Here is a 25,775-nt window from a genome sequence, read left to right as displayed (position 1 = left end):
CAGGCTAACCAATTGCATGGAAGGGGCTGGCTGCTGCCTATTATCTAATTACCTCAAGCAGGATTTTGGTGAGAACAATTTTCAAAACCTCATAAACGTTTCCAATTACGAGTAATGGAAACGTAATAGTTTCAGCTGTTGTCCAATCATTGTCCAAATCTTGCCGCCTCAACCTCCGCAACATCTCCAAAATACGCCCCTTTCCAACCAATGACACAACAAAGCTTTTAATTCACTCGCTGGTCATCTCTCGCCTCGACTACTGTCACTCCCTTCTCATTGGCCTACCTCTACATAGTCTATCACGTCTTTAATTCATCATGAATGCTGCTGCCAGACTCATCCACCTTACCAATCACTCTGTGTCTGCTACTCCTCTCTGTCAATCCCTCCACTGGCTTCCGCTCACCCAACAAATTAAATTCAAAATACTAACAACTACGTACAAAGCCATCCTCGATATCACTAGCCTAGTCTCTAAATACCAACCTATTCGTTCTCTTCGTTCCTCTCAAGACCTCCTGCTCTCTAGCTCCCTTGTCACCTCCTCTCATGCTCGCTTCCAGGACTTTTCCAAAGCATCTCCAATCCTATGGAACTCCTTACCCCAATCTGTCCACTTATCTCCTACTCTATTAGCTTTTAGACGATCCCTGAAAACCCTTCTCTTCAGAGAAACCTACCCTACCCACACCTTACAAGTGTATTTTCATTTTCTCCATCAGCTCATCCCCCACAGTTATTACCTTTTTTTCCAGTTGACCGTCCCTTCTAGATTGTAAGCTCTAAGATTGTAACGAGCAGGGCCCTCTGATCCCTCCTGTATTGACTTGTATTGTAAGTGTACTGTCCTTGCCCTCATGTTGTAAAGCGCTGTGCAAACTGTTGGTGCTATATAAATCCTGTATACTAATAATAATTTGGAATAATAGGACTAAGTGAGGATTTCATACTTGTCTGGTCATTCTGAAATGCAGGCATATCAGCTATACTTTTCAGGGTCACATACTCACACAGGGTCTATGGAATCCCTGATGGACAGGTATACACATTGGCCCTCCTGCGACACTGTGTTGCTCAAATTCTTAGAAACATAGAAAAGCAACAGCAAACAAAGACAGAGTAGTCCATCGAGTCTGCCCATAAGATTCTTGTTTTGTTTTTTTTGTCTGAGTATAGATCCCAAGCATGTCATGTTGAAGCCATTTACTGTTGATGGTCTCACTACCTCAGCTGGGAGTTTATTCCAAGTATCAATTACCCTTGATGATCAACTACAACTTCTTATGCAGATTCCTTATTAAACACTGTTCCTCTATATTTGAGTTAACCTTTTCCTGAATTGTGAAATATGTTTGTAACAATAGGTACCAAAATATTATCCAAACCTACGCTCTCTTTTGGCTATATCATAAAAATGGCAGGACCTTTTATATAGTTTTCGGCACACAGTAGGAAAACGTAAGTTTAACGTTAAACAGAACTTACCACTTACCATCTAATTTCCTGCATGTTGGATTAACAAACTTCAGGATTTTCTAGTGACGATCGCTCCTAAGAGCACTCAGATACAGTATATAGCAGCTGCATTGTAGGTATATTCCCCCTTTGGATATAGTGTATCTTTCTGGATAATATTCTGTCACCTTTAAGCCAGTAGAAAGGAGCAGAGAACACCGCTCAGGTGAGTAGATCCAGGTGAATAAATGAATGGGTTGGAGGACTTCTCCCAAGGGTGCAAGCCATGGCTCGCCCGCCGTACAGACTGCAAAAAGGAAGGAACGGCTGCACACCAGGATAACAAATATGAGTCCTTTATTCTTTATTCTTGATCCATAAAACAAGGTGACACACCACAGGAAAAACGGCAATCAAGGCAGACGCGTTTCGCACAGAATCATGTGCTTAATCATTTTTACCTTTAAGACCGTAAACTCTAAAGAATGGGACCACCATAATTCGGTGTCTTATTAGACTGCTAGCTTTAGGGAGCAGGACCCCCATATATTACCTTTTCGCTATTCGTTTGTAAGATTTATCAATTAGAACTGTCATACCTTCTGTATCCTATTAGATTGCAATCTCTGAGGAGTAAGATCCTCATACCTTTTCCTTTTTAGATTGTGAGCTCCGAAGAGCAGAACTCCTCATACATTTCACTTTTTTAGAAAACTTTGAAGAACAGAACTCTCATTCCTCTTCTCTATTACTGTAGATTTAAAGCTATAAAGATCAGGACCTACAGTATGTACCTTTTCCATATTAGATTATAAGCTCTAAAGAACAAGACCCTCATATATTTTCCCATCTAAATTGTAAGCTCTAAAGAGCAGAGCTTTCATACCTTTTCCTTATTAGATTGTAAGCTCTGAAGAGCAGGACTCTCATACGTTTTCCCTATTCGATTGTAAGATCTATCAGTTTGAACTGTCATACTGTATCTTCTCTGTCCTATTAGATTGCATTTTCCGAGGAGCATACATTTTCCTTTTAAGATTGGGAGCTCCAAAGAGCAGAACTCTCATACATTTCCCTTATTAGAGTGCAAGCTCTATGGAGCAGAAGCAGGATATAGAGCAGTCTAAGGAACAGGATCTTCATATCTTTTCCCAATTAGATTTTAAGCTCTAAGAGACATGACTACTTTTTCTTTTCTGGATTGTATACTGGTTTGTATGCTGTAACAAGCAAGACCCTCATACCTTCTGTGTCCTACTACGTTGTAAGCTCCAAGGAGTAAAACCCTTAAACCCTTTTCTTCTGTTGAAATATTATGTTCTGTATTTTTAATATGTGTACTTACTGTACACCCAACTGTAGAAGTATGTATGAACAATATATTATCAATACTCATAATGTAAATCAATGAATATTAAGGAAGGGATAAAAGTAGATTAAATGAGCTCCAGTTATTCTTTTTTAACTGCCATGTGAAAGTGAAATATTTTCTGTTCATTTTACTAACATTTGGCAATATATGTGGAATTCAGCTAAACTGTTTTCAAATCCTTATTTAAAAAATTGAAGAGGTGAGGGACTGGCGGCAAGAGCACAGCTGCCTGTGTTGGGTACTTGGGTCTAGCAGGAGCCAGGACAAATGAGTATAAGATTTGATTTGGGTGGGAACTGGGGGGGGGGGGGGGGCGTTGGGGAGCATTAGTTAAATTTGCTCTCTGTGTGGATGCGGGAGTCTCTCTGCAGAGGTCTGACACAACCCCAGCTGACTCCTAAGACCTAACACTCTTCAATTAGCAAAGATCATGCTTCCTGCTGAATGGAGAACTCCAAGGGGTGTGTTGAACCTCTACAGATAGACCCCTGCTTCTGCACAGAGAGCAAGAGCCCCTCTCTGCAGCATGCTAGCTGGGGACAGCCTTTTTCTACCTAAGCTGTGGTTTCTTTCTAAAGATGATATGGATAGTAGGGTCAGGTCACCCGTCTGTCAGGAACAGTATTAGCAGCAGGGAAAGCTTCCAGACAAGTAGGGAAAGCATAGGGATCCACTTCTATTCCTGGAAACCTTCTCACTTGGGTTTGGACTGGCCAAGCCACATTCGGCCCCCCCCAAGCAGATGCTGTCAGCTCAGCTGAGACCAATTCCACTACACGCTGTTGTCATCTGTAAGTGTTCGCAATTGGGCGTGTGTGTGTGTGTGTTAATGCGCTACTTTTGTAAATATCTCTTTTTCTTTATTTAAGAATAAAGTAGTAGCAAAGCCTGCACCCAACAGGATCTTAAACAATATATAAAGCTTTACTGATATACCCTGAATATCAATAACGATTTCCATACTGTTTAAGATTCTGTTGGGTGTCGGCATTGCTAATACTTTGGACTGTTTCTGGCCTCAGACAGAGCACCGACCTGTTTTACAGCCCGATTAGGAGATATGGGTAGAGTGCGGTGAGTTTATTTCCTTGGTTATTGAAGAACTAAAGCAGATTCAAAACCAATTCCTGTAAACAATAATTACATGAGGCCAAAGTTTTGAGTTCAGAATTTGCGGAGGACATCTGGATTTAGGACAGCATACTCAGTATAAAATCTCATAAATCCCTGGTTATAAGGATCTTGAACTGTATCTTCCATGTTGTCAGAATCCAAATGGGATAACAAGTTTCTTTCAATGTTGGCCAACCATGTGGTCAGCTTTTGGTCTATCTCATAGTACTTCTCGAAAGGTCAGTCCACTCCCTTCCATTTTCTTCTTGTATTCTTCATCAAACAAAATGTTCTGAGACACTGAAAAGTGATTCTTCCAATCTCCGACTTTGCCTAAAACAAGGACATCATTATAAGAACAGAGCTCTGACACAACAAGGAACATGGGGCTCCATTCACAGAACCAGATCCCATGCGGTATGTAGGTGTCCAGACACATTTTCCCTAAATACCGCATGCGATCCTAAAACTGTCAATTCACTATACCGTTCTGCGGTATTTACTGCTAAATGCTCAGTAAATGCATCATGTAAAGGGGTTAAACTCAGTTCACTGAAGGAAATAATTAAATGCATGCGGTAATTAAGTAGTGGTCAAGGCATGCGGTATTTAAAGTGATTGTAAAGGTTTGTTTGTTTTTTTTTAAAATAACAAACATGTTATACTTACCTGCTTTGTGCAAGGGTTTTGCACAGAGCGGCCCCGATCCTCCTTTTCTGGGGACTCCGGCGGGGCTCCTGGCTCCTCCTCTTCATCGAGTGCCCCTACGGAGAGCCGCTTTCCATTGCTCCCGAGTCCTGCTGCTGCATCCATTGACACAGACAGCAGGACTAGGCCCCCGTGTCACTGAATTTGATTGACAGCAGCAGGTGCCAGTGGCTCCTGCTGCTATCAATCTATAAAATGAGGACCCGAGACAGTGGCTAGAGCTGCTGGGCTCATCCTCGACGCTGGAATGATCGGGTTCAGGTAAGTAAAAGGGGGGCTCTGGGGACGCAGCTTCAGCACGGAAGGTTTTCAACCTTAATGCAAAAAATGCATTAAGGTGAAAAACCATGAGACTTTATGGATACTCCTGTAAGGAATGTGTTCTGGTCGTCAAAGAGGCAGGCTGCCAGTATCCTTAACAACCAGTAACTGTCATGGTTGTTAAGGAGCGGGCGGTGTGCCCCTTAACCGATGAGTCATCAGCTGTCAGCAGGGTTCAACTGAATGTAATGAAAAGAATTACCGGCAGGGAACCCCGCTGACAGCTGATGACTCATCAGTGGTTAAGAACGCGGAGGCCGCCCGCTCCTTAACAACCATGACAATTACTGGTTGTTAAGGACACTGGTATTTACTACTGTGTACTACTACAACACAGTATTTACTACTGTTAATAAATATGCCAGCTACCGCCAAGCGTTAAATTGCCACATGTTTCCCCTACGAAAATACAGCATGACTTTTTTTTTTTACAGAAACGTTTTTTATAAATAAATCAGCATTACATCATAGTCAGCAACAGATATTCATAGATTTCCATGCAAGCATCATCAATAGGGGTAATCTGTATTTGGAGTTCATTATCCTACAAGTACGTGGTGCAGTCAGTTATACCGTTTCCTATTCAAGTTGGGTAACCAGTTAGAGTCCCTCTCAGTAGCTTGCCCTTAATCCTAGTAGGGTACCGAACCAGTCCCCCGAGGGGGGGGGAGACAAGCAAATTTGTGTCAGTGCTATGTGGGATATTCTTTGTTAGGTATGATAGATAGACATGCGGGGGAGGGGGGGTATCTCCCAAAGCTCGAGGGGGGGGGGATCCATCACACGGTCCCACCCATCCACGGCCCCTCACCCACGGGCGTCCATCCATGCTGACCATACCTTGTCAAATTTACGCGGGCATTGGGTGAGTTTGTACAGAGGTAGTACTGAGTCGATTGCCTTACCGCATGACTTTTTAGTAGCGTTTTTTTTAGTAAATGACAAAAAACATTTTAAAAACGCTATGAGGTATTTTACCGAAAATTTTAAAGAAGAAAAAAACGCTTTGTGAATGGAGCCCATGATCTATGTCCATAATGAGTCTACTTTCTAGTTGAAGATATTATACCTTTCCTCATGAATTTGGAGACAGACTGATCCATCACTTGAGATGGTAGGGCACTATAGTTGGCCATTGGATTATCTTTCATGACTTCAAATGACGTGTGATAAAGGATCTTTTCGAGGACCTCATCGGACACATCTTTCTCCAGGAACTCAATGATCTTCTTTATCTCTCGTTTTGGGTCCTAGAAAGAAAAAAAAAAAAAAAAAGAAGGAAATAACAACACATGCGGGGGATTAAATAGGATCCCCTCACCTCAACCATGTCTTCATAGAAGATGTAGAGTATTCGTTGTTTGTCTTTTGCTTTCCACCAGCCGATGACATGATCAAACCAGCTTCCCCAAGGCACTGAAAGGAGAGACATTTATACTTATGAAATGTCCCCTCTTCTGGACCCAATCCCTCTTTCCCTCATAACTGTGACCTCTACATATGTATAGCCCTGTTTGAAGAGAACCTTTTTTTGGAGACACTATGCCCCTTCCATGTTGTGTTGTTGCAATACTGGTATTTGCATAAAAGTGTATTATTTAATTGTGCACATTGACTGAATTCTGATGAAGACAGCATTTGGAATAATTGTTTTCTCTTATGCTGCGTACACATGGTCGGACTTTTCGACCGGACTGGTCCGACGGACGCCGACGGACCAAATCCGGCGGACAATCCGATCGTGTGTGGGCTTCACCGGACCTTCAGCGGACTTTTCCAGTCGCAAATCTGACGGACTTTAGATTTGGAACTTGCTTCAATTCTTTACGTCGTAACTCCGCCGGACCCAGAAATCCGCTTGTCTGTATGCTAGTCCGTCGGACAAAAACCGATGCTAGGGCAGCTATTGGCTACTGGCTATCAACTTCCTTATTTTAGTCCGGTGTACGTCATCACGTACAAATCCGTCGGACTTTGGTGTGATCGTGTGTAGGCAAGTCCGGTTGTTAGAAAGTCCGTTAAAAGTCCGCCAAAAGTCTGTCGAAAGTCTCTCGAAAGTCTGTCGGACGGGCTGTCGGACTTTTGTAGCTGAAAAGTCCGACCGTGTGTACGCGGCATTACAGTACTTCTAATACTGATCGACAGGATTTAGGGTTTTACTTAAAGGGTCATCAATGGCAATATTTCATTATATTAGAGAGCCGCACCCCTCACTTACCGTCTCCAGACAGAAAAGTTGAGAAGTACTCATTCCAGGTCCCGGGGTCTGGTAGACCCTTGTTCATCAGATGGAAGTAGTAGTATGACACCATGCAGTCCTTGGCATTCCTGGCCACATATATGACCTGGAGGAGGTAAGTGGCACTTAGAAAATGTCCATACACATTTTTTTTTTTAAAACCACAGACATACAGGCAATACAACTTCTTAGTGGTTCGTACTGCTGCCTTGCAGCACTGCTCTCTTATGCTCAGTTCCCACCTAGATACGCTGTGTGGGATATTTGCTTGTTCTTCCATGGCTTTTATGCATTCCCTAATCTAAAGACATACTGGGAGGTTAATGGGCTTTTCAGCATACTGGCCCCTATGGCGCATATGTACCCTTAATAGAGAAGTTAGAAAGTAAGCCTCTGGTGCAGAGACTAATGTGAGTGGCTCCGTGTTCTCAGTACAGCACTGTGGAATATGTCAGAACCATATAAATGTATAATAGTGTGTGACTGTGTGGGGGGCAACATTAGAGTGTAAGCTCATATGGTGTAGTAGAGACTGATGTAACTGGCTCAGTGTTCTCTGTACAGCACTGCGGTATAGGTCTGAGAAATATAAATGTATAACAATAATAGTGTGTGACTGGGGGCATTAGAGTGTAAGCTCCTCTGGTGCAGAGGCTGCTGTGACCGGCTCAGTGTTCTATGTACAGCAGGATTGTATATGTCACCACTATAGTATATAAAAGTACAATATCAATAATGACTGAATGCGATGGGACATTAAGCTCAGTGCAGGTTTCCTTTAAAGTATCCTGTTATCCTTACTTTATTCCATTTTGTTGCATTTCCCCGACTCACCTTGGTGTTCTTCTCCAAAAAAGATGGTGGCAGCAGCTTTATTGGCATATGCGTTTTTAGCAGACGAGGGGATGGCATGTTAGCAGCGGCTTCCACTCCTGAAATATAAGACACATCGTCACCTTGCTAATTAGGCTGATTAGTCCATCTAACTCTGCCTTGGTGTCTGGATGAAGCAGAACAAAAAAAAAAAGAAAAAAAAAGAAGCTTTCCACAGCTTAGGTGGTATCTAAAACCAACAAGAAAAAACTAATATATTGAAGTATACTAGATGTAGGGGCTGCATTGGTTTTCTAATACAGCCGCAGTCCCCTGCAGTATGCCCTTTCGCCACAAGATGTCCTCAGTCTTTCAGGTTGAATGACGCCCACAGTCATCCAAACTAGAATTAATATGTGTTCAGTTTTAGACCCCTTTTACACTGGGGCCACAGCAGCGCTAAAGTGCAGCTCGTTTTAGCAGCATTTTTCGTCCGCTAGCAGGGCGCTTTTAACCTAAAAAAATGCTTGTATTGCGGCGCTTCCAAAACGCTTTTCACTCGCTTCGGAAGCGCTGCCCATTCATTTCAATGGGCAGGGGTGTTTTGGAAGCACGGTATTCATCGCTCCAAAACCGCCCCAAAGATGCTGTTTGCAGGACTTTTTCTAACATCCCACAAGCGCACGGCCCCAGTTTGAAAGCACTCGGGCGGCATGGGAGGCGGTTTTCAGGCGCTATTTCTACCGCTAAAACGTCTGAAAACTGCCTCAGTGTGAAAGGGTGGCAACCCTACTGAGCGCCAGTGCTGGGACAAGGCCTTCTAGAGCCCAGGGCGAACATGCCAAACTGCGCCCCCCCCAAAAAAAAATTGAGCACTAATCTGAATGCTTTCCCTCTATGCATAAATCCCCTACTCCCAGCACAAATGTCCCCCCCCCCCCCCCAAAAGCACCTCTTCTAACACGAATCCTCTACACTTCAAATCCCACACATCTTCCCCCCTCCTAGCTCAAACCCCACATCACAAAAAATTACCCCTCCCAGCACAAATCCCCCCCCATTTCATCCCTACTGGCTAAAATCCTCCCACCCCCCCAAAAAAAAAAAAAATGTCCCCTCGCATTCATCTCTACTATCTCATCTTCCTCCCAATAAAATTCCCCTCCTAGCACAAATCCCCCCATTCATCCCTTCTAGCACAGCCCCCCCCCCCCCAAAAAAAAGTTGCCTCCTGGCACAAATCCTCTTCCTCATCCCCCCTCCAAACACAAATCCATCTAAATAACCACTCCTAGCACACAGCCCCAAATTTTCCCTCCTGGAACAATTCTTACCCCCTGCTACCCCTGAAATTTCCTCTCCCAACATAAATCCCCCCCCTCCACCTCACATGATACCACAGCGCCCAGGGCAGCCGCCCCTCCTGCCCACCCCTAGTCCTGGCCCTGCTGAGAGCTGTGATCCGCTGTGTCCATTAGACACAGCAGTCATGGGATTGCGCTGCTGCATGTCCCAGGGGTGCGCATGTGACGGGCAATGTATCAGTATGTCAGTATGTTGCCCGGCCTGGCTGTGCTGCCCACTAGCAGTATATGTACTGTTAGCGGATGGCAAGTGGGTAATGCCAGAGCCGCTCTTAATGCCAATGTATGCATTAACATACCTCCTTATACCCTGTTATCTGTTTGGATAGTATGGTCATCTGACTTGGCTTCATCCACAGACAGCTTAACTCTTCAATAAGACACAGAACTTGAATCCAGTGCAATTGCAGTATGGGGGATATTTTTCTTTTGCAGTATAAGAAGGTCAATAGGCTGTGTACCGTGCAGTTACACTCATTTTGCCCAGAGCTTAGAGAAGGTGGTGAAGCTTCACATTAAAAAAGAATATCCAATCAGGTGCAAGGAAAATGTAAAAAAACAAACAAACAAAAAAAAAACTGCATTTTTGCTTGCACATTGATGGAAATCAGCAGAGCTTCACCGCATTCACTAAGCTCTGGGGGAAATTAACGTAACTGCACTTGCAACGTACACCGTCTATTTGCCTTTAGTAAATCAACCCCAATGACTTTCCTGAGATTTGTCTCTGCGAAGTACTAACACTGACTGAGGGAACATGGAAGCAAAGGATAGGGTCTAGCAAGGACTGAACTTACTAGAACTAAACAGGAGGGGAGGACAAACGAAGAAACCAAATCACATAAGTAAACAAGTTGTAGGGGCCCAAAACCTCCACTAGATGTCATCATACTACAGAATAATAATAACTTGATGCAGTTCAATAACAGCCAGAAAAATGACATAAAAAAGCGGGGCAGAGCAATTTGTACAATCCAATACCACCCAGCACTAGGAGAAGACTTTAGATTAAATGGACCCTGCGTTATATGACCAGCAAGAAAACATCTGGCAAGGGTCGGTTTAAAAAAAAATTAGTTGGGACCTCAGGGGGAACAGGAGTTGGGGGAGAATGTTTTTCTTGGTATTTTTCTGCTGGAGGCATTTCCACTGGCTGTACCCGTGACACTACAGTGAGAGAGGTGAAATGTTCTGAATGGGGACACCAAACTCGACATTGGATTCCACTTGAGCTAACTCCACATATGACCACAGTTGTGTTGTACATCACACAAGTATTACCTGGTGGTATTGGTTTGGCGTTCATTTCTAGGAAGGGAACTTTGATAAAGCAGGGGGCCCGCATGCTCTGCTCCACATCGCCCTGTAGCAGGATCAGGTCTGCGATCTCCTGCATCCACGTGGTACCTTGGGGAAAAAAATGGTTATGCTTTGTCAGCCTGCCAATAAACTTACAGGTATCTCTATAGGAATGACAACCAGGGAGACATCTACCCACCTTCAAGTGCGTATTTTGACCAACCCCACTACAAGACCTGATGATGATAGTGCACTACACTATACTATATACAGAACTTGGACCCTTTCTGACTCCTGTAATGGAGTATCAGCAAAACTGTCAGCTTAAAACTCAACTCCAGACAAAACGTTTTTTGTAATCTTGGACAGAGACGGGGAGGTTTAGAACAGAGGTCAACACAATTTGCACAGCAGTCACACAAAATCCCCGTAATGTGTTTGTTTCATATGATCATCAGCTCTATCTAGTGGCCATATTGCAGTATTTTCTTGAAATACCTCAATCAGCAAAATACAACATTATGGCCACTAGATGGAGCCAACGATCATAGGAGGTAAACATATTACTGGAATTATTGGTGTTGGTTGTGTGAATGCTGGAGGCATTTGCACAGCATATTTTTTTTATAAATAGACCCCTTAGTGTTTTGTTCACAAGCATTAGACCAGGGGTCTCAAACTGGCGACCCTCCAGCTGTTGCAAAACTACAAGTCCCATCATGCCTCACCCTGTGGGAGTCATGCTTGTATCTGTCAGCCTTGCAATGCCTCATGGGACTTGTAGTTTAGCAACAGCTGGAGGGCCACCAGTTTGAGAGCCCTGCATTAGACAACCGACATGCCAGTGTTTTGTAGTCTTAGTTTTTTTTTTTTCAATTTTTGCATTCATTGTTGTATTGCTAATGGTTATTAATTAAGAAGTATTAAGTGCAACTTGCCATCATTGATATTACTATAAGTGCAAAAATTGATAATTGGTGCACACAAAACATGCCCAGCCCCAATGCATGCCCTTCAGACTTCAGATCTTCAGACCCAATGCATTACCTTCAGGCCACAGATCATCAGACCCAATGCCTGCCCTTCAGGCCTCAGATCATCAGACCCAATGTATGCCCTTCAGAGCTCAGGTCATCAGACCCAATGTATGCCCTTCAGAGTTCAGATCATCAGACCCAATGCATGCCCTTCAGAGCTCGGATCATCAGACCCAATATCTGCCCTTCAAAGTTCAGATGATCAGACCCAATACCTGCCCTTCAGAGCTCAGATTATCAGACCCAATGCCTGCCCTTCAGAGCTCAGATCATCAGACCCAATTCATGCTCTTCAGACCACAGATCATCAGACCGAATGCCTGCCCTTCAGGCCTCAGATCATCAGACCCAATTCATGCTCTTCAGACCACAGATCATCAGACCCAATGCCTGCCCTTCAGGCCTCAGATCATCAGACACAATTCATGCTCTTCAGACCACAGATCATCAGACCCAATGCCTGCCCTTCAGGCCTCAGATCATCAGACCCAATGTCTGCCCTTCAGAGCTCAGATCATCAGACCCAATACCTGCCCTTGAGAGCTCAGATCATCAGACCCAATTCATGCTCTTCAGACCACAGATCATCAGACCCAATGCCTGCCCTTCAGAGCTCAGATCATCAGACCCAATTCATGCTCTTCAGACCACAGATCATCAGACCCAATGCCTGCCCTTCAGGCCTCAGATCATCAGACCCAATGTCTGCCCTTCAGAGCTCAGATCATCAGACCCAATACCTGCCCTTGAGAGCTCAGATCATCAGACCCAATTCATGCTCTTTAGACCACAGATCATCAGACCCAATGCCTTCCCTTCAGGCCTCAGATCATCAGACCCAATTCATGCTCTTCAGACCACAGATCATCAGACCCAATGCCTGCCCTTCAGGCCTCAGATCATCAGACCCAATTCATGCTCTTTAGACCACAGATCATCAGACCCAATGCCTGCCCTTCAGGCCTCAGATCATCAGACCCAATTCATGCTCTTCAGACCACAGATCATCAGACCCAATGCCTGCCCTTCAGAGCTCAGATCATCAGACCCAATTCATGCTCTTCAGACCACAGATCATCAGACCCAATGCCTGCCCTTCAGGCCTCAGATCATCAGACCCAATTCATGCTCTTCAGACCACAGATCATCAGACCCAATGCCTGCCCTTCAGGCCTCAGATCATCAGACACAATTCATGCTCTTCAGACCACAGATCATCAGACCCAATGCCTGCCCTTCAGGCCTCAGATCATCAGACCCAATGTCTGCCCTTCAGAGCTCAGATCATCAGACCCAATACCTGCCCTTGAGAGCTCAGATCATCAGACCCAATTCATGCTCTTCAGACCACAGATCATCAGACCCAATGCCTGCCCTTCAGAGCTCAGATCATCAGACCCAATTCATGCTCTTCAGACCACAGATCATCAGACCCAATGCCTGCCCTTCAGGCCTCAGATCATCAGACCCAATGTCTGCCCTTCAGAGCTCAGATCATCAGACCCAATACCTGCCCTTGAGAGCTCAGATCATCAGACCCAATTCATGCTCTTTAGACCACAGATCATCAGACCCAATGCCTTCCCTTCAGGCCTCAGATCATCAGACCCAATTCATGCTCTTCAGACCACAGATCATCAGACCCAATGCCTGCCCTTCAGAGCTCAGATCATCAGACCCAATTCATGCTCTTCATACCACAGATCATCAGACCCAATGCCTGCCCTTCAGAGCTCAGATCATCAGACCCAATTCATGCTCTTTAGACCACAGATCATCAGACCCAATGCCTTCCCTTCAGGCCTCAGATCATCAGACCCAATTCATGCTCTTCAGACCACAGATCATCAGACCCAATGCCTGCCCTTCAGGCCTCAGATCATCAGGCCCAATTCATGCTCTTCAGACCACAGATCATCAGACCCAATGCCTGCCCTTCAGGCCTCAGATCATCAGACCCAATGTCTGCCCTTCAGAGCTCAGATCATCCGACCCAATACCTGCCCTTGAGAGCTCAGATCATCAGACCCAATGCATGCTCATTAGACCCCAGATAAGCCCCAGTCCATAACCTTCAGACCCCAATTCATCAGACCCAATGCATGCTCATCAGACCTTAGATCATCATCCCCAATGCGTGCACTGCATGTTTAGCACCTATTCCTGAGATTTCAGCATTGTGGGAAGAAGGCACAGGTGCACAGTCCAGCCCCGCTGCCAGCAGGATGTCTACATTCATCCCTGGACACATACGCCCATAAACATTACTACCACTCAGTACCACTTGGTACACCATCCAGCCTCCACATTTCTTCAGGCTCTCAGACTGGATGATGCACCTGAGCCTTCCAACTGTATGGAAATGCCAGGATTTTAGGCACAGGGGCTAAACACCTAGCGTGCAAGAAGCGCTACTCTTCCCAGGTCTATCCAAAATTTCCTTCCTCCTGTGCAGGCGTCTAATGCTGTTCCAGATGTCATATATTGAAGAGCAGATTGTTGGGTGATGTAATTAGTGCAGGCATATATAATAACTTGGGAGCGTGAGTACGGACCAGGCTTCCATTGTAGAGGAACAAGACTCCATTACATGGTCAGGATGGGTTATTGCCAACATAATGCTGGAAGGAGTGATGATGGTGCCAATATTAGGGAAATTTTGGTAAGAAAAACATGTTGCAGTGAAGAAGCAGGTGAGAGGGGAACAGAGTGAATTTCAGTGTGTTCTGCGTTGAGCACGTTGTTCCACCATCTGTGCTTTTGCACGTGTCTTCTACTCTTGCATTTGCTTCGAGGGGCCCCTATCTCAAACGGAGCATTTTGTGTTTGTTCACTCTATTGTCATTTCTGCTTTCAATTATAGTAAAGCAGCTGTAAACAGTGACATTCGATTCAAGAGAATAGTTTATGAACACCTGCATGGAGGTCTGTCTCATCGGTAAAAAATCAAAGCCGTGATCATTTACAGTAGTAAAATTATAGATCCCAACTGTCCCTGATTGCGAGGGACTGTCCCTGATTTGGAGCAATTTCCTTCTGTCCCTCTTTCCTCCCCATCTGTCCCTCATTTTGGTCTGATCTATATACACTGTTTCCCCGAAAATAAGACCTAGCGTGATTGTCAGTGATGGCTGCAATATAAGCCCTACCCCCCCAAATAAGCCCTAGTTAAAGTCCTTGTAGGTCTTATTTTCAGGGTAGGGCTGATTTTCGGGGAAACAGGGTAGGGTTTATTTGGGGGGGTAGGGCTTGTATTGCAGCCATCACCGACAATCACGCTAGGTCTTATTTTCGGGGAAACAAGGTAGGGCTTATTTGGGGGGTAGGGCTTATATTGCAGCCATCACCGACAATCACGCTAGGTCTTATTTTCAGGGAAACAGGGTAGTTGTATATAAAACTGTTTCTCAGTGCTAAACCTTTCATATAATTTCTAAATTGCTACATTCAGAAATTTTTTAAAGCCAATATAAAGGAATAGTAGTAGTAAAAAAGGCCACCCAGGCCAATTCTGACACTTCTCATATTACATGTAAAAATCATCATATTTTTGCTAGAAAATTACTCAGAGCCCCCAACCATTATATATATATTTTTCTATATAATTTTTAGCAGACACCCTAGGGAATAAAATGGCTTGCAATTTTTGTATGTCACACGGTATTTGTGCAGCAGTTTTTCAAATACGATTGTTTCATGAATCAAAAAAAAAAAAACAAAACACAATATTTACCCCGATTTTTTGGTATAATGTGAAAGATGATGTTACACCGAGTAAATATATACCCTGTTTCCCCGAAAATAAGACCTAGCGTGATTGTCGGTGATGGCTGCAATATAAGCCCTACCCCCCCAAATAAGCCCTACCCTGTTTCCCCAAAAATAAGCCCTACCCCCCCAAATAAGCCCTACCTTGTTTCCCTGAAAATAAGCCCTACCCTGAAAATAAGACCTACAAGGACTTTAACTAGGGCTTATTTGGGGGGTAGGGCTTATATTGCAGCCATCACCGACAATCACGTAAGGTCTTATTTTCGGGGAAACAGGGTACCTTATGCCGGCCATACACGGTTTGAATTTCAAAAGAATTTTCTTTCGAAATTCGTATCTAAGAATTTTCATACGAATTTCGCACCAATAATGGCCTGCGGCAACGCCCGATTTTTGATCGGCAATCAAATTTGAGAAATCTGACATGTTGGAAATTTTTAGAGAAACAAACGTTTTTCTAATCAATAATGAGAGAATCGTGCGAAAAATTTAATATAGAAAAGAAAATTTACGGAGAGAAAAGAAGATTCCCGGCCAAGAAAATTCTTTTCTGTAGCAACATGAGGTGAAATTGAAGGCCTGCTGAAAAAAAAAAAAAAAGAATTCTGGATAAAGCCTGCAGCTGCACCCATCATTCAAATGTCACCACTTCAAGTCCCCAACGTCACATGACGACAACCCGGGGGGAAGTGGTTAAATAATTCTCCTTTAAGGCCTGGTTCCCAACCATGCAATTTTTTTGCACGTTTTCAGTTTTGCAGAAACACACTACAGTCCGTTTAACCACTTCCCTCCCCGGCCTATAGCAGAATGTCGGCCGGGCGGAGGTTGCGTTGTCCTGACTGGGCGTCATATGACGTCCAGCAGGACAAGCCGCGGGGGGGCGCACAGCGCGGCGATCGGAGGTGTGGTGTGTCAGTCTGACACACCGCAACTCCGATCTAGGTAAAGAGCCTCTGATGTAGGCTCTTTACCACGTGATCAGCTGTGACCAATCACAGCTGATCACAGCGTGTAACCAGGAAGTGTTTTCTCGGTTCACGCTGACAGGACAGCCGATCAGCAGCTCTTCTGTCAGGGGGGGGGGGGGGGTCTGAGCTAACAATCAGCGCATTGATTATCACCTCAACCCCCATCAGAGGTGCCACCACAGCTGCCAATCAGTGCCCATCAGGTGCTAGGTAAGTGCCCATCAAAGTGCCAATCAGTTCCTATCAGTAACGCCTGTCAGTGCCCATCACCATACCTCCCAACATTTTGAGATGGGAATGAGGGACACCTACTAGCAAACATATGCAGGCATAGGACACGCCCCCCTGCCACACCCCCTTAAAGGAGAATTAACCATAATAAAAGGTTAATTAAATCCACAAGGGCTTTTTTTTACCACTACTATTCCTTTATATTGGCATTTAAAATTTACAAATGCAGCAATTTAGAATTTTGATGAAAGGTTTAGCACTGGAAAACACTTTTTGAAAGGAAATAAGTGCATTTTATATACAACTATATAGATCAGACCAAAATGAGGGACAAATGAGGGCGGGAAGTGGGACAGAGGGACATTGCTTCGAATCAGGGACAGACCCTCTAAATCCCCTCTAAAATGGGAGCTATGCCCATCAGTGCCACCTATCAGTGCCCATCAGTGCTGCATATCAGTGCCCATCAATTCTACATATTAGAAGCCTGGTATTGAAGTGGTTAACATGGTTTCCTATGGATGCAGTTCACATCTGTGCATTTTATGGAAAGGGCCAGGGATTTTTTTTTCTGGTTTTTGTTTCCATAGATTATAATGGATCAAAAATGTATATTGAAAAAACACAAAATGCACCTGGAATATACAAACTGCAACCCGCATAGGTGTGAACCAGACCTAAAGGGGAGTGGCAGGGGGTGTGTCCTATGCCTACATACTTTTGCTCAGAGATATGCCTCGTTCCCATCTCAAAACATTGGGAGGTATGCTAAAGCTGAAGTTTAATCTGCTAATATTTTGTCTTCTCTGGTTCCTCCTTTTTAACATGCTAATGACATTTTTATATATAAACCCTTTTCTGTTTTTATTGAATATCTTATTTTAGACCCAGTGAAGTCTGTGCTCTTCTATGCAATGCAGGCTGATCACGGCTGATGGGAGGGGCCAGCGGGGGGGTTGTACATAGCTTCCTAAAAACATCACAGCAGCCGGCCTTAGTAGTCCTCCCAGGAGCCCTGTCCACATGTGATGCTGAGCCTCCATGATTGACAGAACTGAAATCCTAATGGTGAATGGGGCAGGCCAGGGACAGTCAGGCTGGGGAGGAAGGAAATAGATGATGCTGGACATCAGTGGCGTTGCTAGGGGGTGGCTTTTGGGGCTATAGCCCCGAATCTGGGGCCCATAGCCCTGAGTCTCTGCAAGGGTCCCCAAGCAGAGGGGGGCTTTCTGGGGACCCTGATGTAAGTGGGGGGCTCTCTGGGGATATATATATATATATATATACACATACACCCACATATTATATACATGTGTATGCCCGCCCAAGAGTATTTCTTTCTTTACTACGCTGCTATGGGCTCTAGCCCCAGATCTTTTGTAGACCTAGCAACACCCCTGCAGGACGTCCTCCAGTCAGGAAATGAAGGGGGCTTTATCTGCCTTGCTGCAGCTTTATAATGCACATTGTGATAGGCTTTCCAGTCTGCCTTATGTCACTTCCATAGGTGTGGGCAGCCTATTACATTAGGGTGTGCACCCCAAAACTCAAACACACAGGCCTTTCTCTGCCGCCTCAGCTGCACTGGACAGTGAATAAATGGGAAGTGCTCTGTGCTGAGCGGCTTCCTGTTCATTTCCCAAACTGCAGCATTATAGACACAGTTTACTATGCTTCAGTTGTGAATGAACACAGTGAGTGCGTGTGTTCACTGTGCTCATTTAGAAAAGGAAGGCACTGGTAAATTACATATTTATTAACCCCTTCTCCCGCTCTCCATCCTGAAACATCCCCCCCGCACCAGCCAGGGGAGAGGAGGGAAGCCAGCAGAACTGTGGGGGGGGGGCTAACATGGGGAAGCCAAAGCAGTAGGGGGAATTGGCATCGTACATAGTGATTAAGGTGTGCCCAGGTACACCTGGCACACCTCCTGCCCACGCCTTTGGTCACTTCTTTTAGTAAGATGACAACACTCGCCTGCCTCCTAATAAATCATGGTCATGTTGTCACCCCCCCATTCACTTTGTTTACATGATGTGACTATCAGGTGAAAGCTGCATTCAGCCCTGTCTGACCCCGCCCACTTCTTCTTATGCCGATGCAGCTAGTTTTGCAAACCGCTGGGAAATGTAGTCCCAGCCTTGTCACATGCAATACCCAGTGTGCATTTATAATTATTTGCAGAGCTATTCAACCTGTGAGTCTGCATGTACCTTAATACTGCGCAAATGCCAGCAAAATTGAATGTTACTAAGCCATATTCTCTCTTTTCAGTGATAAGCATAGCATGCATCAGGAAAATACTGCATTATGGCCACTAGATGGCGATCATAGTAATTTGGTATTTCTTTCCTATGATTGTCAGTTCCACCTAGTAACCATAGTGTGGTATAGTCCTGATTCTCACTATTCTATATGAAGAATAACATTCAACCTGCAGAAAGAAATAGCCTAATAACGTTTGCTTTAACTGTCATTCTCACGGAATGAACATATAGTACATGAAGAATCACAGGACAAATAGATCTGCCAATTTGTTAGAAAAACACCCCATAGGGTGTGATGTGCGGTGTGGGATGGCGCCCCCTACAGACCCAATCCAGGACTTTAAAGCGGCCAGAGAACATTACATGACCCCAATTTTCAATGGTGAAGAAGGGTAGGAAAGTAAAAGGTTTTTAAGAAATAACGGTGCTGTTCACTGTATCTTGGCTACACCTATAATACACAACCCCATCTTTATCAGTTATTATTAGTTTAATATTTAGTTATTTTTATTATCTATTATTCTTTTTCTAATTGCACAGCAATGCCCAATAGAAAGTTCCATGCTGAGTCACGGTTGCAGTAAGGAGAGATCGCTGACGGCTGTGCATTGATGTCATAATGTGGGTTGTTAGCATGTCATAAGATCATGTTGTATCTCTTGTAAATCCTTTTATTACAATCATAATCCCATTATGGGAACTCAGCTGAGATCAGCCAGTATCAGCATTGTGAAGATATTAGTGGTCACTGAATCCCAACCGATTGAATTTCAGGGACAATTTCATGGGACTTACAGTTCAGTTTGCTTTTACTTGATGGTTTAAGAAGAAAGTAAAGCATAATGGAACTTACATTCTAATGCCCCCCCCCCCCCACACACACACACACACAGTCACACAATATATATAATATTATTATACATTTGTATAAATGACATATACCGCAGTGCTGTACAGAGAACACGGAGCCAGTCACACAGTCTCTGCAGCAGAAAGCTTACACTCTAATTTTCAAACACGGTCACACACTATTATTATTATACATTTATATACAGTCAGGTCCATAAATATTGGGACATCGACACAATTCTAATCTTTTTGGCTCTATACACCACCACAATGGATTTGAAATTAAACAAACAAGGTGTGCTTTAACTGCAGACTTTCAACTTTAATTTGAGGGTATTTACATCCAAATCAAGTTTGAATATGTGCCTCCCACTTTTTAAGGGACCAAAAGTAATGGGGCAATTGGCTGCTTAGCTGTTCCATGGCCAGGTGTGTGTTATTCCCTCATTATCCCATTTACAAGGAGCAGATAAAAGGTCCAGAGTTCATTTCAAGTGTGCTATTTGCATTTGGAATCTGTTGCTGTCAACTCTCAATATGAGATCCAAAGAGCTGTCACTATCAGTGAAGCAAGCCATCATTAGGCTGAAAAAACAAAATCCATCAGAGAGATAGCAAAAACATTAGGTGTGGCCAAATCAACTGTTTGGAACATCCTTAAAAAGAAAGAACGCACCGGAGAGCTTAGCAACACCAAAAGACCCGGAAGACCATGGAAAACAACTGTGGTGGATGACCGAAGAATTCTTTCCCTGGTGAAGAAAACACCCTTCACAACAGTTGGCCAGATCAAGAACACTCTCCAGGAGGTAGGTGTATGTGTGTCAAAGTCAACAATCAAGAGAAGACTTCACCAGAGTGAATACAGAGGGTTCACCACAAGATGTAAACCATTGGTGAGCCTCAAAAACAGGAAGGCCAGATTAGAGTTTGCCAAACAACATCTAAAAAAGCCTTCACAGTTCTGTAGCAACATCCTATGGACAGATGAGACCAAGATCAACTTGTACCAGAGTGATGGGAAGAGAAGAGAATGGAGAAGGAAAGGAACTGCTCATGATCCAAAGCAAACCACCTCATCAGTGAAGCATGGTGGTGGTAGTGTCATGGCGTGGGCATGTATGGCTGCCAATGGAACTGGTTCTCTTGTATTTATTGATGATGAGACTGCTGACAAAAGCAGCAGGATGAATTCTGAAGTGTTTCGGGCAATATTATCTGCTCATATTCAAAATATATGCAAAATGCTTGATGACGTACGACCGGACTAAAACAAGGAAGTTCATAGCCAGTAGCCAATAGCTGCCCTAGCGTCGTTTTTTGTCCGTCGGACTAACATACAGACGAGCGGACTTTTCGACCGGACTCAAGTCCGTCAGATAGATTTGAAACATGTTTCAAATCTAAGTCCGTCAAACTTTTGAGAAAACAAAGTCCGCTGGAGCCCACACACGATCGAATTGTCCGACGAAATCTGGTACGCCGGACCAAGTATGCCGCAAAGTCCGATCGTGTGTACGCGGCATTAGTCTACCTAGAAGAATTGATGCTGGTTTGAAGGCAAAGGGCGGTCACACCAAATATTGATTTGATTTGGGTTTCTCTTCTATTCTTTTACTTTCCATTTTGTTAATTGATAGAAATAAACTGTTAACACTTCTATTTCTGAAAGAATTCTTCATTTACAGCATTTTTTTTACACCTGCATTGTATTAAAGTATAATTTTTCGTTTTTTGACTGCAACACACATTTAAGTTACTTCTGTAGATCAGATAATTGTCCCCTGCTCCAGGTGATTTTGTTTGCTAACTGTTTGGGGCCCTCCAGATTCACGTAGAGTCGTAGACAAGCCCAACTTGATTTTTTTGGTAAAAAAATAAATAAAACTCAGATTGGGTAGGATGAAGATTTTCTGCCATGCCCTTCCCCTCCAGCACAAACCTGCTTTGGGAAATGTAGCAATGAGGATATCGCCTTCACGTGCCTGGAAGTTCCAGAACTGGTCCCATATCTCCAAGGTGGTGTCTGGGAGGAGGACCCCATCCACAAGCTCCATTTTTATCGTTACGTTCTTCATTTTTTCAGCAAGCATGTCAAACATTTTGGGGTCCATCCTGGGATGTTGAGTTCTGGAAATACCAGGAAAAAGTTTATTAACAGGATTATGAACTTAAAATATTGAAACATCCTACAATTATAGATAACAATGTAACTAACAGTTACAATATACAGTTGCACAGTATTGGTTCAATGCTCCTGCAATTTATTTGCTTTAATGACCTAAATCTATAGCTGAAATCAGGCTTTCTGTAGTATTGCTTACTCTATATACTGATGGGTGAGTTAAACATGATTTGCGGTACTTCATAAACTTGGAGAAATATCTCTAACGATAAGAAGAACTCAAAGATCAAAAATACTTATGTTCTTGCATAAAAATAAAAACACGGAATGTAAAATAATCATGTAAAAAAAAAAAAATAAGTATAGTTATGTTCTTGTAGGAAAGCTCTTTGTGTTACATTGTCATAATAAAATGTAACTTTAAGCTGGTGCATTCTTATATCTACAGTGCCTTGAAAAAGTATTCATACCCCTTGAAATGTTCCACATTTTGTCATGTTACAACCAAAAATGTAAATGTATTTTATTCGGATTTTATGTGATAGACCAACACAAAGTGGCACATAATTGTGAAGTGGAAGGAAAATGATAAATGGTTTTTCACATATTTATTTGTAAAAAAATTTGAAAGTGTGGCGTGCATTTGTATGGCTCCCCCCTGGGTCAATACTTTGTCGAACCACATTTCGCTGCAATTACAGCTGCATGTCTTTTTTGGGGATGTCTCTACCAGCTTTGCACATCTAGAGAGGGACATTTTTGCACATACTTCTTTGCAAAATATCTCAAGCTCTGTCAGATTGGATGGAGAACGTCTGTGAACAGCAATTTTCAAGTCTTGCCACAGATTCTTAATTGGATTTAGGTCTGGACTTTGACTGGGCCATTTTAACACATGAATATGCTTTGATCTAAACCATTCCATTGTAGCTCTGGCTGTATGTTTAGGGTCGTTGTCCTGCTGGAGGGTGAACCTCCGCCCCAGTCTCAAGTCTTTTGCAGACTCTACCAGGTTTTCTTCTAAGATTGCCCTGTATTTGGCTCCATCCATCTTCCCATCAACTCTGACCAGCTTCCCTGTCCCTGCTGAAGAAAATCATCCCCACAACATGATGCTGCCACCACCATGTTTTGCGATGGGATGGTGTGTTCAGGGTGATGTGCAGTGTTCGTTTTCTGCCACACATAGTGTTTTGCTTTTAGACCAGAAAGTTAAATTTTGGTTCAATTTTGGTCTTAAAGCACAAATTCAGCAGCAGCTAGTTCCCGGCTTTCTCCGTGTGTTCAGTGGAGAGGGGAGGGGCCTGCAGATGGGCACAGTGAGGCTGCAAATGGGCACAATGAAGCTGCAAATGGGCACAGTGAGGCTGCAAATGGGCACAGTGAGGCTGCAAATGGGCACAGTGAGGCTGCAGATGGGCATTGTTGACCCTCTTTTTCCACTTACAGTAACTGCTGCATTTCTCAACCTCGGCTTATACTCGAGTCAATACGCAATTTCCCATTTTTTTGTGGTAAAATTAGGTGCCTCGGCTTATATTCGGGTCGGCTTATACTCGAGTATAAATTTCAATGGTAATTTTAATTTCAAATAAATAATAATAACAGCAACAACAATAATGATAATAATAATAATTCTTCTTCTTATTATTATTATTATTATTACTCCTGCTTAAATTAATTGCATTTACATCCTGAAAAGTCCTATTTTATGGGGTTTTCCCCATCGCACATTTTTTACAGGTCAGGATGTGGATCCCTAGAACTGGTAACACTATATTTTTTGTTGTATTATTATTATTATTATTACTCATGCTGAAATGAATTGCATTTAATGCAATTATTTTAATAATTATTATTGTTTAAAAAAATATTTTAATATTAGTTAATGAATCATATTAATAACAGTGATAATAATAATAATTATTTTTATTATTATTATTCAAGCTTATATGAATTACACTTAATACAATTGTATTTAATAATAATTATCATTTTAAAATATAATCTTACTTATTAATGATATTGTTGTTACTATTATTATGATTATTATTATTATACAAAATAATTAAATTGATTAAATATAATACAATTTAGTTTAACCTAATTATAATTAATACTTCAAATATTTTTAAAATGATTTCCTGATTAGTTATGTCAGTGCGGCTGTTGACGTGTTTACCTACGGTAGGACTGCGAGGAAGGAACTTTTTTTTTTTTAAATCTGACTGATAAATAGACCAAAGTGCACGTACCTTACAGGAATAGGTAGAGAAGCCAAATTTTGCTCCCGTTACTTGACACCGCCAGCTGACGAGAAGAATAATCCACGCAAGTCTATTTTGTTTAATCACAAAAAGTGGATGTGTCCTTTAAGTCGAGAGAGTTTTTTTTTTTGAAAGTGGACGTCCCCTTTAAGCCTTTGAACGCTCCCCTCAGTGGCACACGGAATGTGTGCTTTATCTGGACCTTGGCATTCTTTTATCTCCTTTTTCTGATGGTGTTCCAACTTTCTGTCCTCTCTCTGTTATGGCTTCCCTTCCTTTATACGGTTTCATCCTTGGTTCAGATTTTTCCTGCCCTCTTGCCCTAATCCCTCCTATTCCTATTAGCCTCACCTAGTCCTGAGACCGGCCTCCCTCTCTTTTTCCAGGACCTCAACCTCACCCCATTCAATGAACTGGCAGACAAAGGTTAAAAGAGGACAGAGGTGGCACAGCGGAGTTGAGTAACCTGTAGAAGAACAACAAATCCCAGCATGCAAGATGTTCCCTTTATAGTGGCTGACTGTAGACATGGGAATGGGAAATATTTTATTTAACCATTTAAGGACCTGGCGTATTTTTCAGACTCGGTGATTACAAGGTAAAATCATTTTTTTTGCTAGAAAATTACTTAGAACACCCAAAACATGTTTTTTTTTGAACACCCTAGAGCATAGGTGCTCAACCTGTGGCCCCTCCAGCTGTTGCTGAACTACAAGTCCCATGAGCCATTGCAAGGCTGACAGTTACAAGCATGACTCCTAAAGGCAGAGACATGATGGGACTTGTAGTTCCTCAACAGCTAGAGGGCCACAGATTATGCACCCATGCCCTAGAGCAGGGATATGCAATTAGTGGACCTCCAGCTGTTGCAGAACTACAAGTCCCATGAGGCATAGCGAGACTCTGACAGCCAGAAGCATGACACCCAGAGGCAGAGGCATGATGGGACTTGTAGTTTTTCAACAGCTGGAGGTCCGCTAATTGCATATCCCTGCCCTAGAGAATAAAATGGCGGTCGTTGCAATACTTTCTGTCACACCGTATTTGCGCATCGGTCTTTTTTGGGAAAAAAAATACATTTTTTGAATTAAAAAAATAAGACAACAGAAAAGTTATCCCAATTTTCTTTTATATTGTGAAAGATAATGTTACGCCGAGTAAAACTGATACCCAACATGTCACTCTTCAAAATTGCGCCCGCTCGTGGAATGGCGACAAACTTTAACCCTTAAAAATCTCCATAGGCGACGTTTAAACATTTCTACAGGTTGCATGTTTTGAGTTACAGAGGAGGTCTAGGGATAGAATTATTGCTCTCGCTCTACCGATCGCGGCGATACCTCACATGTGTGGTTTGAACACCGTTTTCATATGTGGGCGCTACTCACGTATGCATTCGCTTCTGCGCGTGAACACGGTGGGACGGGGCGCTTTATTTTTTTTTATTATTTATTTTACTTTTTATTTTATTTTTTGACACTGTCCTTTTCAAAAAAAAATGTTGGGTCACTTTTATTCCTATTACATGGAATGTAAACATCCCTTGTAATAGAAAAAAAGCATGACAGGA

General features: G+C 43.1%; 2 protein-coding genes across 4 annotated transcripts in view; one reads left to right on the top strand and one right to left on the bottom strand.

Moving 5' to 3' along the window:
- Window positions 1-1,798: 1,798 nt before the first annotated feature.
- Window positions 1,799-25,775, bottom strand: part of LOC141148505 (sulfotransferase 1C4-like) — a 56,267-nt gene continuing 32,290 nt past the window's right edge. The window contains exons 1-8 of one of the 3 annotated variants that reach the window (XM_073636030.1): window positions 24,194-24,515; window positions 21,756-21,943; window positions 10,670-10,795; window positions 8,046-8,143; window positions 7,191-7,317; window positions 6,294-6,388; window positions 6,042-6,222; window positions 1,799-4,276 (exon numbers count right to left, since the gene is read on the bottom strand). In XM_073636030.1, the coding sequence (XP_073492131.1) occupies window positions 4,164-4,276; window positions 6,042-6,222; window positions 6,294-6,388; window positions 7,191-7,317; window positions 8,046-8,143; window positions 10,670-10,795; window positions 21,756-21,927 (912 nt within the window). In that variant the 5' untranslated portion in view covers window positions 21,928-21,943; window positions 24,194-24,515 and the 3' untranslated portion in view covers window positions 1,799-4,163. Of the gene's footprint in view, window positions 4,277-6,041; window positions 6,223-6,293; window positions 6,389-7,190; window positions 7,318-8,045; window positions 8,144-10,669; window positions 10,796-21,755; window positions 21,944-24,120; window positions 24,139-24,193; window positions 24,516-25,775 lie in introns of those variants that run through there. The other 2 variants (XM_073636031.1, XM_073636032.1) reach the window with 2 other exon arrangements.
- Window positions 24,590-25,775, top strand: part of LOC141148504 (sulfotransferase 1C1-like) — a 58,795-nt gene continuing 57,609 nt past the window's right edge. Inside the window, exon 1 of the mRNA XM_073636028.1 lies at window positions 24,590-24,803. The gene's annotated coding sequence lies outside the window, so the exon portion shown is untranslated. The remainder of the gene's footprint in view (window positions 24,804-25,775) is intronic.

This window comes from Aquarana catesbeiana, linkage group LG06, assembly GCF_042186555.1.
Source record: "Aquarana catesbeiana isolate 2022-GZ linkage group LG06, ASM4218655v1, whole genome shotgun sequence".
NCBI classification, from domain to species: domain Eukaryota; kingdom Metazoa; phylum Chordata; class Amphibia; order Anura; family Ranidae; genus Aquarana; species Aquarana catesbeiana.
This window is presented reverse-complemented; position numbering and strand designations above follow the sequence as displayed.